Below are 15,863 nucleotides of genomic sequence, written 5' to 3'. Positions count from 1 at the left end.
GTGCAGCAGAGCGCGCACAGCAGCAGCGCGAGCCTCATGTCTGTCACACTTCCTACTTCGCGTCCTCGTGCGCGCACACAGAACGACCGTGACCTCCAGCCACGAACTTATATCCAGGTCCAACATTTCACCAGGAATCACGAGAGACGACACTCCATCAATGAATCAGTTATCAGTGACCTGAAATTAATAATCATCTAATAACGAGCCAGAAGCGAAGACACCTGCGAACATGTTACTGTGACAGAAACACGCATGAACTGTCCCACAAATACAAAATTCAATAAAAATACACATAAATATTTAATGTTTAAAAAAACGAAACTGTGACAAAAAAGTCAAAACTGAAATTAAATTAAATATTAATAAAATTTCCCACCAACACATATGAGACCACATGCCCCAAACCAACACTAAATTAAATTAATAATCAACAGACTCAAATTTATGTCCTCAGAATTCATGATTTTTTTGAAATAAAAAAAACTTTTTAAAATAGTTTTATACTTAAAGACAAAAAAAATCTGATGACCTAAAATGTAGATTAAAATGTGGAAAAATACGAACACATCTAGAACACCAAAATCTTCCAAATAAGATAAAAATGTCAAAAATATGTTGAAAACATATCATCAAAAATGGAAACAGCTCGACTTAACCAAACAACAAACTAAAATTAAAAATAAAATGAATCCACTGCAAATAAAAACAGATTACACATTTTTTATTTGATGACACACATGCTTTTATTTTGGCAGGTCAGCTGTCTGATGTAGCAGACAAATTATTTTCAGTTTCCAGAATAAATAAATGCCCAAAAAACACAGACAGAAAATAAAGTTTAAATATTTAATGTTTAAAATTTATTAAAATCAGAAAAGTTACAGTAATGAGTCGTTTTCTCAAAGCAGTGAACCATCAGGTGCAGGTCGCCCTCCATCAGACTGACACATTCTGTGTGCGGTGGAGGTGAAGACATGATGATGTTATGGCAAAAACAGCTGACAGCTTCCTGCTGATGGCGCCTGAGGCTGAAACAGACTCACCTGAGCTCACCTGACACACTCACACTTCTCAGGTGAAGCTGAAACCTTCTCTAACAAGCAGAAAATGACCTTTAACGTTTCCTCGAGTGACAAACGACCTTTGTGTTCTCAGTGTGATGACAGTACAGACGACAAAATAAGAGCGCAATGAAGTGCTGAAAGAAGGTGAAGAGAACAGGAAGTGAAGCTTCTCACACAGACACGGCGAGGACATCCCAGTTATTTTAATAAGAAACAATGTCACAGTGAGATCAGAAGTGTTCAAAGAGGGCAGAACTCCTGTGAAGATGTCAGAGCTGTGGCAGGTCAGAGGGCGGCGCCAGCAGTTCATCCACTTCCTCCTGCAGAGCTGCGGCTTTCTCGCTCACAAGCATCTGAAACAAAGAAACTGTCACGGTTAAACTTCCTGTTTCAGCGTTTCTTCACACTGTAATGTCATCAGGCTGATCCGAAGGGCCAGCTCTGTTCTAGGATGCCCTCTGGACCCAGTGGAGGTGGTGAGTGACAGGAGAATGGCGGCTAAGCTGTCATCCCTGTTGGACAACATCTCCCACCCCATGCATGAGACTGTGACAGCACTGAGCAGCTCCTTCAGTGGGAGACTGCGGCACCCACGCTGTGGGACGGAGAGATTTCGCAAGTCTTTCCTCCCCACTGCTGTCAGACTTCACAACAAAGACTTCAACTGATCAAACATACACATCCACACATGTGCAATAACACTAATGTGCAATAATCTTTTCTGGCATCGTTGTATTTTTACTCAGTTGTATAAAGCATTTGTATTCTATTTTTATCTTATTGTATATTTTATTCTATTTTATTCTACTGTATATAGTATTTTATTTTATTCTATTCTGTACAGTTGTGTACTGTATTTATTCTTATTTTATTTTATTCTAATTTTTGCTTCATAACTTTTGCACTGTCCACTTCCTGCTGTGACAAAACAAATTTCCCACGTGTGGGACTAATAAAGGTTATCTTATCTTATCTTATCTTATCAAACACTGTGAGTGTAGTCAGCTCCACAGAGCGTCACATCAGTCATTTAACACCATCAGTACTCGCGCTGATTTCAGGTACGGTGATCAGCTTGTGTGCGCGTGCTCTCTGAGGACAGTCTCACCTTGGCTGAGGCCACGATCTGATTGGCCTGTTTCCTGTACAGGTTCTGGATGGCTGTGCAGAGAGCGGCTGGGTCGGCGTTTGCCAGGTGAGTCAGCGTCTTGTAGCCGGCAGCGTACAGCTGCTTTGCTCTCGACTGCAGGAAAAAAAAGAGGTGATGTCAGAGCTTCAGCTGAAACAGAGGACACGGAGAAGCTACGGAGCCTCAGATGGTTCTCACTTAAAATCACCTGAAGCAAAAAAAACCTTTTCACGTTGAATAAAACTGTTGCACTGATTCAGAAACGCCGAGCATGGGACACCTCAGGGCTGCGAGCGCCACCCACTTCTCTTTAACCTGCTGACAGGAACATCAGCTCAGCGCGTTCACCGATGAGTCAGCGGCGACTGGGACAAAGGCGAAACATCTGGCAGAGCAGAGGTGGGACGGGCCGTGAGCCGAATAACAACCGCCCTGAACCACCTCCTGCTCACAGAGGTGTCAGCAGCACTTACGCTCTCTCAGAACCCTTAACACACCACACTCAGCACAGGACGCACTTCCTGTAGCGAGTTTAAATATGTCTACAAAATTAAGTTCAAATAATCCTGAAACGTGACCTTTTAGTTTGAACGTCTCCAGAGTGAATCTGAATTAATCAGGCTGAGTGGAAAAAGCCGACATGAGAAACCTCTGGCTCTCCTCTGCAGCGTTTTTAGCTTTCACATCACAGTGAAATAAAGAAAAACTTTACAGCCATGATGGGACATTTAACACGTTAACATGACGGCGCAAAGACACAGAATCTGAACATTCTCCCAAAGACTCCTGACCTTCATTACCTTCATCAGGTACACCTCCAGGGCTGCTTTCAGAAACATCAATAAAGAGGAGAAGAAGAAGAAAGAATGGATGCCAACAGGATCAATGAAAGTTGACAGGAAGGAACTTAAAGCTGTAATAACAGTTTTACAAAATAAAATCTGAGCTGAGGTGGATGAAGACGGTGTTCATGTGATCAGTAACTGGTGAAATGGTCCACTTCCTGTGGCCCACAAACTCACGTGTTTATTACATAGACATGAGAGTCTACTGGAGGTATCTTAATGTGTTTCAATGATGTCACATGAGCACACAGTAAGAAAAGGATGCAGGAGGAGAAAAAGAAAAAGAAGAAGAAGAAAGCAGGTGAAGAAGACGTCTCACCTCCAGGACTCCGGCCACCTCCATCAGAGGGATAAGCTCCGCCTTCACGCAGTAACTGAGGCGCCGCGTCAGCTCGGCTAGCAGTGCTCTGAATGGCCAGAACTCCTCGAGCTCCTGAGACACAGAAACATCAGAGCATCACCGTCTCACCTGAGACACACGTGCTGGCTCACCTGCAGCCTGCCCATCTTGCTATGACCTCTGGGTAAAATCCAGTGGTACCTCGGTGAAGTGCAGCACACAGGAGCAGAAGGCGGAGGAGGAGCCGAGCAGCGTTTGCACGAAGCCACGGCTCACCTGGAAACGCTCAGAGACGCTCCAGACGTCAGTTTCCTTCAGCAGCGAGAAGAGAACGAGAGCGAGGTACATCCTCCTCACCGCCGCCACGTTCACGCCCTGAAACAAACAGAGCACGCTGCTGAGCGGGGTGGGGGAGCGGGGGGGCTCGATCACAAAGTTCAGAGAGCAGAAAGATAATGACGTCATCATAATCTATCTTCATCACCTGCACCGCTTGTCAGGTCAAATTCAAAGATCACACTTGTCAGATCCAGCGTTCATGGAGCAGGCGGACGAGGCTGAACTCGAGTCATGATTTTCAATGTTAGTAAGTTTCAATGAAACGATTAAACTGACGTCACGACAACCTGCAGCAGAAACGATGGCGTCAGGTTGCCGCTCACCTCCTTTGAGAAAGGCGCGTCTGTGACCCTCAACAGGAAGTGACTCTGTTTCTACTTCCCCCTCCGACGTGTCTTTACTGTGTCATTATTATTCACAGTTGCCTGCTCGTGCTTCACGTCTGTCTCTGCTTCTCATTTTTACTTCCTCACCATTTAAAGGAGCTTGTGGAAAAAAGTCACGACCTTTAACCTTTTGATTTGTGCCATGCAAACAACATTAACATTTCCTATTTCTAAGGTGCAAACATCCACCTCTGGAGGGCGGAGCTGGAGTTAGGGTTGTGATGTGACGGCCTGAGTCCATCACATCACAAGAGTTGGGTATCATCACCGATTTCTATAATCGAATCGATTTAATTTTGACTCAGACATTCAGAAATATTCAATTATTTATCAGTACTGACACTTGTGAGACTTCATCAGAGGTGTAAGCTTCACAGCAGATGCCTTTGTGTCAAAGTAACTGAGGATAAAACACAGAAAAACATGACGGAGATTTTCCTGGCCTGGCTTTTTATAGCAGATAACCTTAAAAATATTCTGCAGTAGAACAAAAATGGAAGAAAACCACGAATCAACATATGAACATTACCCGATGCTACTGAAGTGAAGCAGAGCAAAGTCACAGAGTTTAATTAGAGACATATATGTGTTTTGCAATTTGGCATCATTTGTAAAATTTTATATTTCTTTGGTTTTGAACAGCAGAAATTAGGCTTTCTTGTTGGATGTCATTTTTGGAAAAAACAAACAAAAACAAAACAGAGGCTGACAGCATTGTAAACGACAGTAGACTGGTGCGTAATGAGCACGCAAATAATGCAGAAAACAGAGATTTTTGATGGTAAATTGTTCTTGAAATACAGAGAGAGAGAGGGAGAGAGAGGGAGAGGAAGTGTGATTTTACCGTGGTGGGAGCAAAACAGCAAAAGTAAGAGAGAACTCATGACAATGTGAAGCGTACTTTGGATCTTCTTTTGCTGCTGGTTCAGTGAATTTTGGTCAGAGTGACAAAACCTCCAGCTTCAGAATCTGTCAGATGTCGGCTTTCAGCACCGACAGCGTGTCGGCGCTTTGTGGTTACATCTTTAGACAAGCTAAAATTGATTTGAACTGGAAATTTTTTAAACCCACCCCTACACATCACACCTGAGCTCAGCAGTTCAAAACTAATCTGGCAGGATTAATCTTGTCAGCTCAGATCAGACCCTGAAATCCAGGAGTTCAAAGGGAAAACAGGATTACATCATCAGATTAAATCAGTTGAGCCAATACAGCTTTTTTTTTGTTTTTTTTTGTTTTTTTTTAATTCAGATCAAAACTCGAGTTTTTGTTGCTTATTGGAACAGGATTACTGTGATTCCAGCAGAGGGCTGGATTCAGACTGGAAACATGAAATAAAAACTCCAAAGTTAATCAAACAAGAAAACTAGAACTGATAGACGGTGCTACAAACTGCATTATACTGTGTATTAAATACTATATTCACATAATGATATATTTTCAAACAGTGATGATTATTTATGAAGCACTGTATTTCATACATGTGATATACATGTATGAAATATTCAGGACTTGCGTTTTTATTCATTAAAGCTATGAGATCTACATTAAACTGAGCTGTGTATTATGAATGAAGAATACTAAAGTCGATCACAGTAGATAACAGTTTAATCAATGCTCTTGCTGTTTGCTGCCCTCTGCTGGTCATGTTTTAGTTTCTCCTGTGATCGGTCAGGCTCAGGCGAGTAAAAGCATAACGACAGTGCAGAAAGTTGCTTCATGTTTCCAACCTGCTTTGCTCACTAACTTTTGGCTTTTGTGGTTGTGCAGTTGTTCACTTCATGCAGCACCCGTATGAAGGAATTTTAAAGGTTGTGGATAAAATAATGAATTACTGCTGATGGAATAGCTCTTAGTAAAATTAAAATAGTTAAGGCTCCTTTATGTTGGTGAATTTGGTGCCTGCAGCCCAGGTAAAGTATTGCTGATCTAGATTTGGTAAAGCCATCCAGTTTTTTTTTGTTTTGTTTTTTCTAACTGGATTAGGGGAAACAGCTTCACTGTGAGATTTCACAGTGAAGCTGGATGTTTTTATTCTGTACTGAAGCTTTAATCTGTGTGGAAGCGTTCAGCGAGTTTTAATCTGAGCTTCCAACAGACCTCCAAACCTGAGGCCACACATCACATATCCAGATCCTTCCTCCATCACTCTGCGTTCACCTGAGCAGCTTCTGTTCTTCATCTTTGATTTCATGGATGCGTGTTCGTGTTTGTGATTCTCTCTTTACAGTCAGGTTCGAGTACATTTCACAGGTCACATCTAAAAAACGATGAAATAAAACCTGAAAATCTCGAGCATTAAATCTGTGGTCTGAACTTTCTCACCTTCTTCACCGTCTGTCCTGCAGCTTTTCTTGCCACGAAACTCTCAGGCACGCCGACAGCAGCTGACATCTTCTGCTCGGCCACAGACAACAGTGTGAACTGCAGATGAGGAAGAAGAAGAAGAAGAGAGCAGCTTGTAAGAGATATGAGGAGGAGAAGGAGGCCGAGAGGCTCTGAGGCAAGCTCTGCTTACCTGCCTGAAGAAAATCATCCAGTTAGGTTTGCACTGATCAATCAGGTCGTACGGGGTCACCAGGTAGACCAGATGCAGGTAGCTGTTGAGGAGCAGAGACTCCAAGCCTTTGGACAGGTCTTTGTAGAGGACCTCAGCATAGGTTAGATCCACCGAGGCTGAAGAACACCAGGAATGTTTTAATTCATCGTCACGAATCATAACAGCTACAGACACACAAAACTACACCATCGCAGTTTTCTGACCTTACAAAAGGATCTTTGAAACTTAATTTAAGCCCAATGAATCAAAACAACTGGAAACAGTGGGACCAGACAGGGACCACGGTGGGAGCAGACTGGGACCACGGTGGGAGCAGACTGGGACCACGGTGGGAGCAGACTGGGACACGAGTTTACCCCGTTCAGGACCTTTGGTGGCCGGCCCAGGCTAAAATGACCTACCATGTTTGAATCAGTTTTAACTCCTCCTCCTTTCAATCAAATGTCTTCTTATTGGCTGCCCCTCATGAACACAAGTGGGTGCATCTTGTGTGTCTGAGATGATCATATTAGGGATTTCCCTCGCTATGACATCATGCAGAGCCAACAGGAGCAAAATCTGTGAACTCTGTGTTCATTGTTGATTTTCAGAATCATGATTAAACACAACGCCCTGAGTCATGTGACAGGAAGTAACGAGTCCGACAGGTATGCCGAGGGTACCTTTGTATGTAGCCTTCCCCAGCTTGGTGACCCGCAGACTCTGCGAGTCTACTGTGATGAGCTCTTTCTCCTTCAGGACGTCCACGCACTGCTGCACCGCCTCCAGTAGGCTCCTCTCTACACACAGCTGCTGCCACTGCACAAACAGCAGCGTTCCCTGCAGGAAGTCCTGCAGCTGCTCCACGGACGACGTGATCTGCAGAAACCGCGACTCATAAGGACAGGAGCACCAGTGGAACTAGGCTGTGATCTGATCATTTTTTATAACTTGGGGTACGAGAAATGTCGCTGTGCAGGTAAAAATATTGATCAGGCATCCTGATTGGCCAGTTTAGCAACAAAAACATGGATATATGGAAATATTTGGATCCATTATATTTATCAACTGAATATTTGGAAGCTTGTGGACGTTAGACAATGTTGCCATCAGTGACACAAACCAAACGTAACAAAAACCTAGAATTACCTAGAATGAACCAGAATTACCGACAGATTCACTGATACAGAAAAATCAGCCACTTCTTTATGAACCACTAATTCAGTTTAGTTTTTCAAAATAATAGAGAAAAGAAAGTCAGACCCCACAGAGGTACCATTTGATATTAAATAATGATGCAGAGATAAAAGAGATTAGCGCCTGCTGGCTAATCTGCTCGGATTTGGAGTGAATTAGAAGGATTTACGTTTAATCCAATGAGGGACAGGACGAGGCTCAGGAGGCCTTTTCCATCATCGTGCATCAGGTTGCTGTAACAGCTCTCCATCGGCGCGCACACCAGTGTTTTAGCCTGAAATCACACAAAAGCAGAATTATCTGACATCTGTTGGTTTAACTGAATGCTTTTATTTTGCCTTAACTCACAGGAAACTGATCAGATTGTTTTAGTAGGAGTCGGAGGTGGTGGAGAAGTCATAAAGAGTTATTGTTATGTTATTATATCCACCTTAATTTGATTGTTTTTAATACAGAGGTTTTCGTGCAGCTGCTGCCCTCAAATGAACACACACAAAGATTTAATGAAGCTTTTAAACCTTTTAACTCTTTTAATTTAACATTTCTTTGTTTTTTGGTTTTTTAATAACCTAAAACAGATTTTATGCCTGCAGATCTGTATTTCAGATATTTGAGGATTAAGAAAAGTATTTTGACATAAGATTGTTGGAAAGCTTCAGTTTTTAAGCTCACTGTTTTTCATCAGACATCAGTTTGAGTCTCTCACGGCTCTGGTTACCATGTTCCTGTCCTTCTCCTGCAGGATCAGGATGCTCTCGCCCACCGAGTCGATCCCCGCTCGGCCGGCTCGTCCCACCATCTGCTTGTACTGGCTCCTCTTCAGGAAGTCCGTGGCCACGTATGGCGAGCGCAGGATCACTCTGTGTGCAAACAGAGGTCAAACTGGGGTCAAACAGAGGTCAGATCACTTCAGCAGCAGCAAACGTGTATAAGCTCTGATATGTACACAGGAACACGCAGGCAAGCTCCTGACCGCTGCTGAGTGACAGAAAGGAGAAAACCCTGTTTAATGAGCGGCTCACCTGCGAGCAGGTAGGTTGATCCCTGCAGCTAGGGTGGAGGTGCAGGTGAGGAGGCAGAGGACCCCGCTGGAGTAGGCTTCCTCCACCAGTTTCCTCTCCTCGGATGTCAGCCCGCTGTGGTGGTACGCCACGCCGTACGGCACAGTGACCTTTAACACCGGGCACAATGAGCCATTCCCGCTGTCCCGCAGCTCCCTGAGGAGGACGCCCTTCTCCTCCTCGCGGTGCCGCAAGAAGTCCCTGAAAGAATCGAGAAAGGTTTCTGAGTCAGTGATCGGCGTGGGCGGCAGAGTGGGAGGAGTCACCCGGTGGCTGCTGCTCACTCTTTCAGATATTTGCAGATCATCGCCGCCACATTCTCGCAGTTCTTCTTGGTGGGACAGAAGAGCAGACACGAGTGCGCTGGGATGACCTCGGTCACCAGCGCGATGATGTGATCCGGGTCGATCTTCTGCATTGTGCTCGAGTACTGCAGGAAAGAGAAAGACCAAGCACCACGGAAACGAAAGAGGAGGACATTAAACTTTAATTTACTGCAGGAAAATGTCTCCTGTACCTATTAATGTGGCCACGGCGTGTTGGTGTGATCCTCCACTGTATCGTTAGAGTTAATGATGTTTTTTACTTACTTTAAAGTTGAGAAGACGTGAGAACCTGAAGCAGTTCTCTTCTTTTGGGTCAACCTCGTAGATGGTGTCGTGCAGTTTGACGAATTCCTTCAGCTGAACCTGGAAAAAATAAAAATAAAATAAATCACAGAGCACCAATTTAACCAAACTCCCAAAATGAGTTTAAAAGACAGGAAGAAGCCCCGCTGATAGAAACCAGCAGTTCCATGCAATGATCTTGAAACACAAGTGTCTCCTCTGACTATCACCAGCTCATCCACATCCATTTTCATATGTGCAGCTGATAAGTCATGACTAATTCTGAGAGTTGCATTTGCATGACACACAGACCTGATTTTAGTTAATGAGCAACTTTAACAACGCTCAGTGAGCCCCTCAAACAGCTGCTCAGTGTCAGGAACTGCTCGAGCAAGTCCTTGTGGAAGCAGGAAGTTGGGGTCAGTGTTCACTCGAGGGTTTTATAGCAGTTTTATAAGGTTCAGGTGCAGCTTTGAGTCAATCACTTACAGGCCTGAAGTTGTTCGTGTAATTTTCAGCCCTCAGAAACGTCTGCAGGTCTTTGATATTCCCCAGAGTGGCGCTCATTCCTATTATCTGAGTTGTTTCTGGAAAAAAAAAAAACCCCAAAAAGCAAGAAGTTTGTTTTTAACTTAAAGTTTGGATTGAGTTATGGAGACTATAAGGAGACACTTACTGCTCACATATTGAACTTTGGTCAGAGTCATTTCTATAATGGCCCCTCTGCTGCCGTCACCCAGCATGTGAAGCTGCAGAAGAAACAAAATCTCAGTTAAATGTCCTCCAGCTGTATAAAACACCTTTCATCCAAACTGGGAGGTACCTCATCAACCACCACCAGACCAAGGTTATCCAGCCTGCTGGTCTCTATCAGAGAGTTGACAAGGCTGTGACCCTTCTCTATGGTTGCGATGTAAAGGGATGTCTTGTTTCTTCTCTTCACGGGAGGAAACCTGCCTTTGCTGCCAGCGTACTCCTCCACCATGAAGTCCAGCTCCAGGCCAAAGCTTGCTAAACCACGCACCTGGAAAAGCACAAAGTACTTCCTAAGAGTTCAAAATGAAGACTATTAATGTCTCTGAAAGGTGTCCCACAAGGCTCTAGTTTTGATCCTCTTTTATTTTATTTTATTTCTTATGAACATAAATATAATAATCGAGAGTAGTAGTGCAATTCCTTGGAATCATTAGTCTGCCTGCTGATGGATCCTGCTTATCGGTTCTTGCACTCTCACTACGATCAGCTGATTTCAGTTTGTGTGCCTGAGGAAAATAGTGGTGCAGTGCGTGGATATGGACTTGACTTTTATTTTTATTGCACAAAAGGATGAGAGTGTGATGCTAAAGTGGAGACTGCTCCAGGACAGAAAAAACTGCATCATACTGTTAACACCGCTTCAGCTCTTCACAAGCATCTGCACAGATAGCATGCTAACACTAAGCTAGCCAAGAGCCCAGAGCGATTTTAAAGCTGAGTAATTGCTGACCCCAGACCATCACCATGATAAAGTGAACCGTCATTTGCATTGAAGACAGCCGTTGCTGAACTTTAACAGGTAACAAACTGATGAGCAGGCAGGCTGCAGCTTCCGTTTCTACCTGTTCATGTTTCTAAAGTGGCATAGAATCACCATGACGACCGCTTTAAAGCCTCTTTGTGCTGGTTTTCATCTTTGCTTTGTGTTTATATCTAAATACTAAGAGAAAGATGATGTGTGTCCTCATCAGGATAGGGCTTTGTGTTGGTGTGTGGGGCTATAGTCTGTAGTTTACATTGTTAATTGGTGATTATGAGACAGTGTGTTCAAGATCATTTTACAGAGTAACATGAAAGTAAAGTGACAAGTAGTGTAACAAATGTCTTTCTCCTGGGTGTAATTAAGTAACATTCTGCATTACTTTTAAGAAAAGTGCTCAGTGTAATAACTTTTTTACTTTTTTGAGTAATGACCCCAACACTGATCACAACAAAGAGGGAAAATACCTCCAACATGCACAAACTTTTGACCACACTGCATGTAATTAATTTGCATGAATGTAATGTCTTTGATATGGTGCTTAAAGATGGTGGTGACTCTCAAAATGGAGCCAATGAGAATTGATGAGGGAATCAATAATCCACACTACCATGGCAGTTCGTATCACCCCACAGAGCTCTATTTCTGATTTCTAGTTGTATTTCTTCTAAGCGTAAATTAAAATTTATGCTTAGAAGGCGTTTTATGAAGTTTTATCATTTTATATTTTAAGTCAAAGCTTGTTATCCCACACAACCAGAAAGTCATTACTGCTACTCCTCTTTTATTCCACAAACACAAATATTATTATCCTCTGATGTCAAGTTCTATGGAGATGATATACTTTTATATCTGAGACCAAAAGCTAGCTAACCCTTTGCTCATGTTCAGGAGTGAGAGTAACATCAACAATAATCCCAGTCTGAAAGTTTCCCTACAGAACATTAAACAACATCGATCAATTTTACTCATTTGCCTATTACCCATTAGCAACTCAGTAACATCTAATAGCATTTATGCATTCTATTGACAAAACACACTTTTCTGACATGTTTTGATGTTCTGTGGTTTCTGTACCTTCTCCTGCACCAGCGATATGTAGGGCAAGATGAACAGACAGTCCTTCCTCCTGCACAGCAGTTCTCTGAGGATAAGGATCTCTGCCACTAGAGTTTTCCCACCACTGGTGGGAAGGGAGTAGATCAGATTCTTCCTCTGCTGAACACAGTCCAAGTTCAGACACGTCTGCTGCCAGTCTGAAAACCCCAAAAAACAAAACCGGTTGTAAATGTCTTGGCCTGACTTATTATGTGCAGAAACTACAATATTTAAATTTTATTGTGATATACAGAAATCTCACCATATAAACTCTGGATTCCTCTCAGTTTAAACATCAGCTCCTTCACTTTGCTTGGAAGCCCAAAGAACGGCCCAAGGTCAGGCATGTCGGCAGAGACAGTCTCCATGGCCTGCATGGCGACGTTTATCTCCTCAGAAACCACCGCCTCCTTCAGCATCGCTGTCCGTGAAACGGCAGGAGGAGCCGCTGCGTTGCCAAGCATCGTCCTCTTCAGCTGGTCGGCAACGCTCCTCCTCGCTGCGGCTGGTCTCCTGGGTGGACCTTCTCCGTTTGCTAGTCCTCTGAAAGGCGTTGAGGTTTTGTCTCCGTCCTGGAGTCGGCTTCTCTTCGCCTTCTCCTGAACTTCCTCCTGAAACTGCAGCTGGCTGGCCGGTAGGTCCTCGAAGGGTTCATCTCCGAGGCCGTCCAGGATGGAGTCTGAGAGGACATCCTCGGCTTCTGGTTGTTGCTCCGCCCCTCGAAGCCTTTCATTTTGCTCGGCATCATCCAGTTTTGCCAAGACAGACGAGTCCTCCAAGATGCTGTCATAGTCGCCGAATAAATCCTCGCTGTCGCTGCAGTACTGCCAAGAAAAAAGAATACCATCAGCGTGGACTTCAAACAGGTTATTAATCAATCAGGGCATCATTTTTCTTTCTGCCAGTTAAAGGATGATTACTCTATGACCAACTGAGTCATTAAACACATCGGGGAGGTGTTCCCTGAGCTCAAAGATTAGGTGAGCAGGAGGCTCATTTTCTCACAGACTTCAATGCAATCAGACTTCAAGGGAGTCGCCCCCTGCTGGTCAATATGTAAGATGTACCTCCACAGCTCTGCTTTCAGCCATGATGCTGTTGATCCTCCTGTTGAAGTTGCATAGCGGGGAACAGACAGCCCCTCCCCTCTTCCGGGCAGGTGTCAGGTGAGCTTTCAGGTGGTCTCGCGCCCTTTTCCTCTGACAGACTCGTTTTATTTTGACTTCCAGCCTTCCGTAGTTCATCCCTGTGAGCGCAGACCACTGCGGCTACATGTGAAACACAATAAACATCTTATAGTTCTCACATACTTCACTAACCTGCTGCTGCAGCCATTCAAACGCCACCTTAAACAAGTTGACATTAAATGATGAGACCTAAAAACACCAAAGAGCCCACACAGGCTCCGTGAGCAGCTAGCTAGCAAGCGGCGGCATTCAGTTACAAAAACTACAAATTAATCACAAACAAGCTCAAATAAATAAAAGTATGTCCATGGAATAACTTTTACCACCACCAGTAAAAATTAACGTTCACTAAACGCGCATCTACAGCAGCTCAGCGAATCCTTCATTCAAAATAACTATCATTAACCCTGGAGTGAGAGAGAAATGCCACCATCACTTCCGCTTTCGGTTTACCACTGAGCTAACGCTGAGTTACTGTCGTTCAAAGTGTCAAAACGTGCATTTAAACATCTCGATTAGCTACTTAATGCTAAAAAAGGAAGTCTTATCAAACCTTAATAATTAGACGACTTGGATGTAAAATTGAGTTTTCACTGAAAACGGGTTAAGTCTGTTTTGAAACGGTTATTAGATGTGATGTTTGACACCCTGATAGTTTAGGAGTTTTAGGACAGCTGTACGTGGTTTCAGTCACGTTTCAAAGACAAACTGCAACACTGCTTTAACATACACTAATAGCAAGCTGACAAGTGGCACAAACGAGGCGTAGGGCTGCTTTTCCTAAGACTTTATGTGTTCCGGGTGATTTCTATCTTGATTTGGTTTATCTTTGAAATGAGTAACGATTAAACCTTTCCGTAAAAAACTCAAAGCGAAATGTTATATCTCATTAATAGTAAACATTTAGATTGTGGAAATCCGTGAAATATTAAAAACAGACAATATACCTCTTTTAGGTTTATATTTTAAATTTAGTGACATTGTCCAGTTACAGTTTATAGCCAAGTCACAAACAGCGTCTGCGGAAGTGGTCGGAAGTATTTCTCAGTTGCAGCGGAAGCGGTTCCTGTGCCGTGTTAGGTCAACATGTTGTGTCTGAGGGAGTTGCAGAGGTGGAAACCTGTCTTGTGTCGCTATGGAAACACAGGTGAGTCGTGCGTAACACGTTAATTACAAAAATAAAAGTTTGAAGTTTAACTCCAATCCTTCTGGTACAAATGCTAACTCTAGCCGTGCTGCTCCCGTGTAGGTGTGCGGAGCTTCGCGGCCGCCGCAGGTGAAGCCGGACGGACGGAGGACGGGGTGGGTGCTGAGTGCAGGCTGATGGATGCTCGCCGCTGATTTCAGTTTGGTTATGAAGATGTGTTTGTGTTTTTCAGCTGGTGAACATGGAGAACCCGTACAGAGAGCCTCAGAAGGGCTGCGTCCTCTGTGACGTCACGGTGGACTTTAAAAACATCCAGGTGAGTCAAACGGAAAGAAACAGCACTTCACCACAGATTAAATAATGAAAAAACACGCTGAGTGAGATTATTATCAGAATATCTGTGACTGGGAAGATCATAATCAGCCAGAAATCAGGCCTTCACCTCTGACTGACCTTTGCACTTGGGTGCACACCTGAAGCAGCAGCAGCTCTGCTCCTCCAGGTGTGTGACAGGATCTCCTGATCCCAAGTCAGACTGAGTCTCAGTCGTGGATTAATCTGAGTTTGTCGCCCTGCAGCTGCTCTCTCAGTTCATCTCGCCGCACACGGGCAGGATCTACGGCCGCCACATCACAGGTGAGTCTTTGCCCGAAGCAAATCATCTGGATTAAATCATCTTCAGGTTGGGTCACACCTCCTTCTGTTTTTTCAGGTTTATGCGGAAGGAAGCAGAAAGAAGTGTCGAAGGCGATAAAGAAGGCTCAGTCCATGGGTACGTTCACAGCATCTTAACTTTCAATTCTTCTGTTTCATCATTCGATTTGTTTGCCATCATAATCTCAACTTTAATCCCGACTTTTGTTGGATGTTTTTAGACTAAATTATTGAATTTTTAACACAAAACTTTTGGCTAATTGCTGTCTTTTTCCATCCAGAATTTGAATCTATATTTTGTTTTCACATTGACTTGAGTAAATTAGTATTTGATGACCCAGTTAATGAACTGCTTTATTGCATTTTTAATCTTTTTCATATTTTTGGCTTTTAACAAATATAATCCAAATATTCCCATTTTCGCCACATTTCTAACATAATTATATAAGAAGTGTTTCCCTCTGAGCTGAGCTACAGACGTGAGCCGTTAATATAAACTTTTGTTTGCAGGTTTCATGTCAGTGACGCACAAAAATCCACAGTTCATGAAGGACCCTAACGTCTGTGGAATCAAACATCTGGATTAGTGTCAAACATCTGTGTGTCTGTGTAAATAAAGTTTCTCTGCTGTCAGTTTGCTGTCGGAGAATTTGTTTGAGCCAAAGCTTCAAACATGAAGCGTGTCTTCATCACAGGAAACACCTCCGCACGGTTTCTTATTGTGAAAGAGTTTAAACACTTTAAAAACAC

The 15,863-nt window shown here is 43.4% G+C and overlaps 2 protein-coding genes across 6 annotated transcripts; one reads left to right on the top strand and one right to left on the bottom strand.

Annotated features, from left to right (window-relative positions):
- Positions 1–727: 727 nt before the first annotated feature.
- helq (helicase, POLQ like) lies at positions 728–15,042 on the bottom strand. 5 transcript variants are annotated; one of them, XM_005458304.2, is made up of 19 exons: positions 14,913–15,042; positions 13,193–13,393; positions 12,388–12,949; positions 12,105–12,283; positions 10,335–10,535; positions 10,188–10,260; positions 10,001–10,098; positions 9,494–9,592; positions 9,188–9,333; positions 8,865–9,104; positions 8,561–8,702; positions 8,012–8,116; positions 7,329–7,524; positions 6,625–6,782; positions 6,432–6,530; positions 3,583–3,756; positions 3,361–3,474; positions 2,176–2,310; positions 728–1,420 (listed from the first exon to the last, which is right to left on the bottom strand). In XM_005458304.2, exons 2-19 carry the CDS (start codon positions 13,367–13,369, stop codon positions 1,337–1,339), a joined length of 2,982 nt encoding a protein of 993 aa, XP_005458361.1. In that variant the 5' UTR covers positions 13,370–13,393; positions 14,913–15,042; the 3' UTR covers positions 728–1,336. The 5 variants fall into 5 exon arrangements, with proteins under 5 accessions (XP_005458361.1, XP_025764428.1, XP_005458359.1 ...); XM_025908643.1 differs by lacking the exon at positions 14,913–15,042 and adding an exon at positions 14,260–14,275; XM_005458302.4 differs by lacking the exon at positions 14,913–15,042 and adding an exon at positions 13,866–14,016.
- Positions 14,302–15,746, top strand: mrps18c (mitochondrial ribosomal protein S18C). Its single transcript, XM_013276563.3, has 6 exons — positions 14,302–14,459; positions 14,562–14,614; positions 14,692–14,775; positions 15,038–15,095; positions 15,172–15,231; positions 15,624–15,746. The coding sequence occupies exons 1-6, from the start codon at positions 14,399–14,401 to the stop codon at positions 15,698–15,700; spliced, it is 393 nt and encodes a 130-aa protein (XP_013132017.1). The 5' UTR covers positions 14,302–14,398; the 3' UTR covers positions 15,701–15,746.
- Positions 15,747–15,863: the final 117 nt, after the last annotated feature.

The sequence above is a fragment of the Oreochromis niloticus genome, linkage group LG7 (genome assembly GCF_001858045.2).
Source record: "Oreochromis niloticus isolate F11D_XX linkage group LG7, O_niloticus_UMD_NMBU, whole genome shotgun sequence".
In the NCBI taxonomy this organism is placed as follows: domain Eukaryota; kingdom Metazoa; phylum Chordata; class Actinopteri; order Cichliformes; family Cichlidae; genus Oreochromis; species Oreochromis niloticus.
This window is presented reverse-complemented; position numbering and strand designations above follow the sequence as displayed.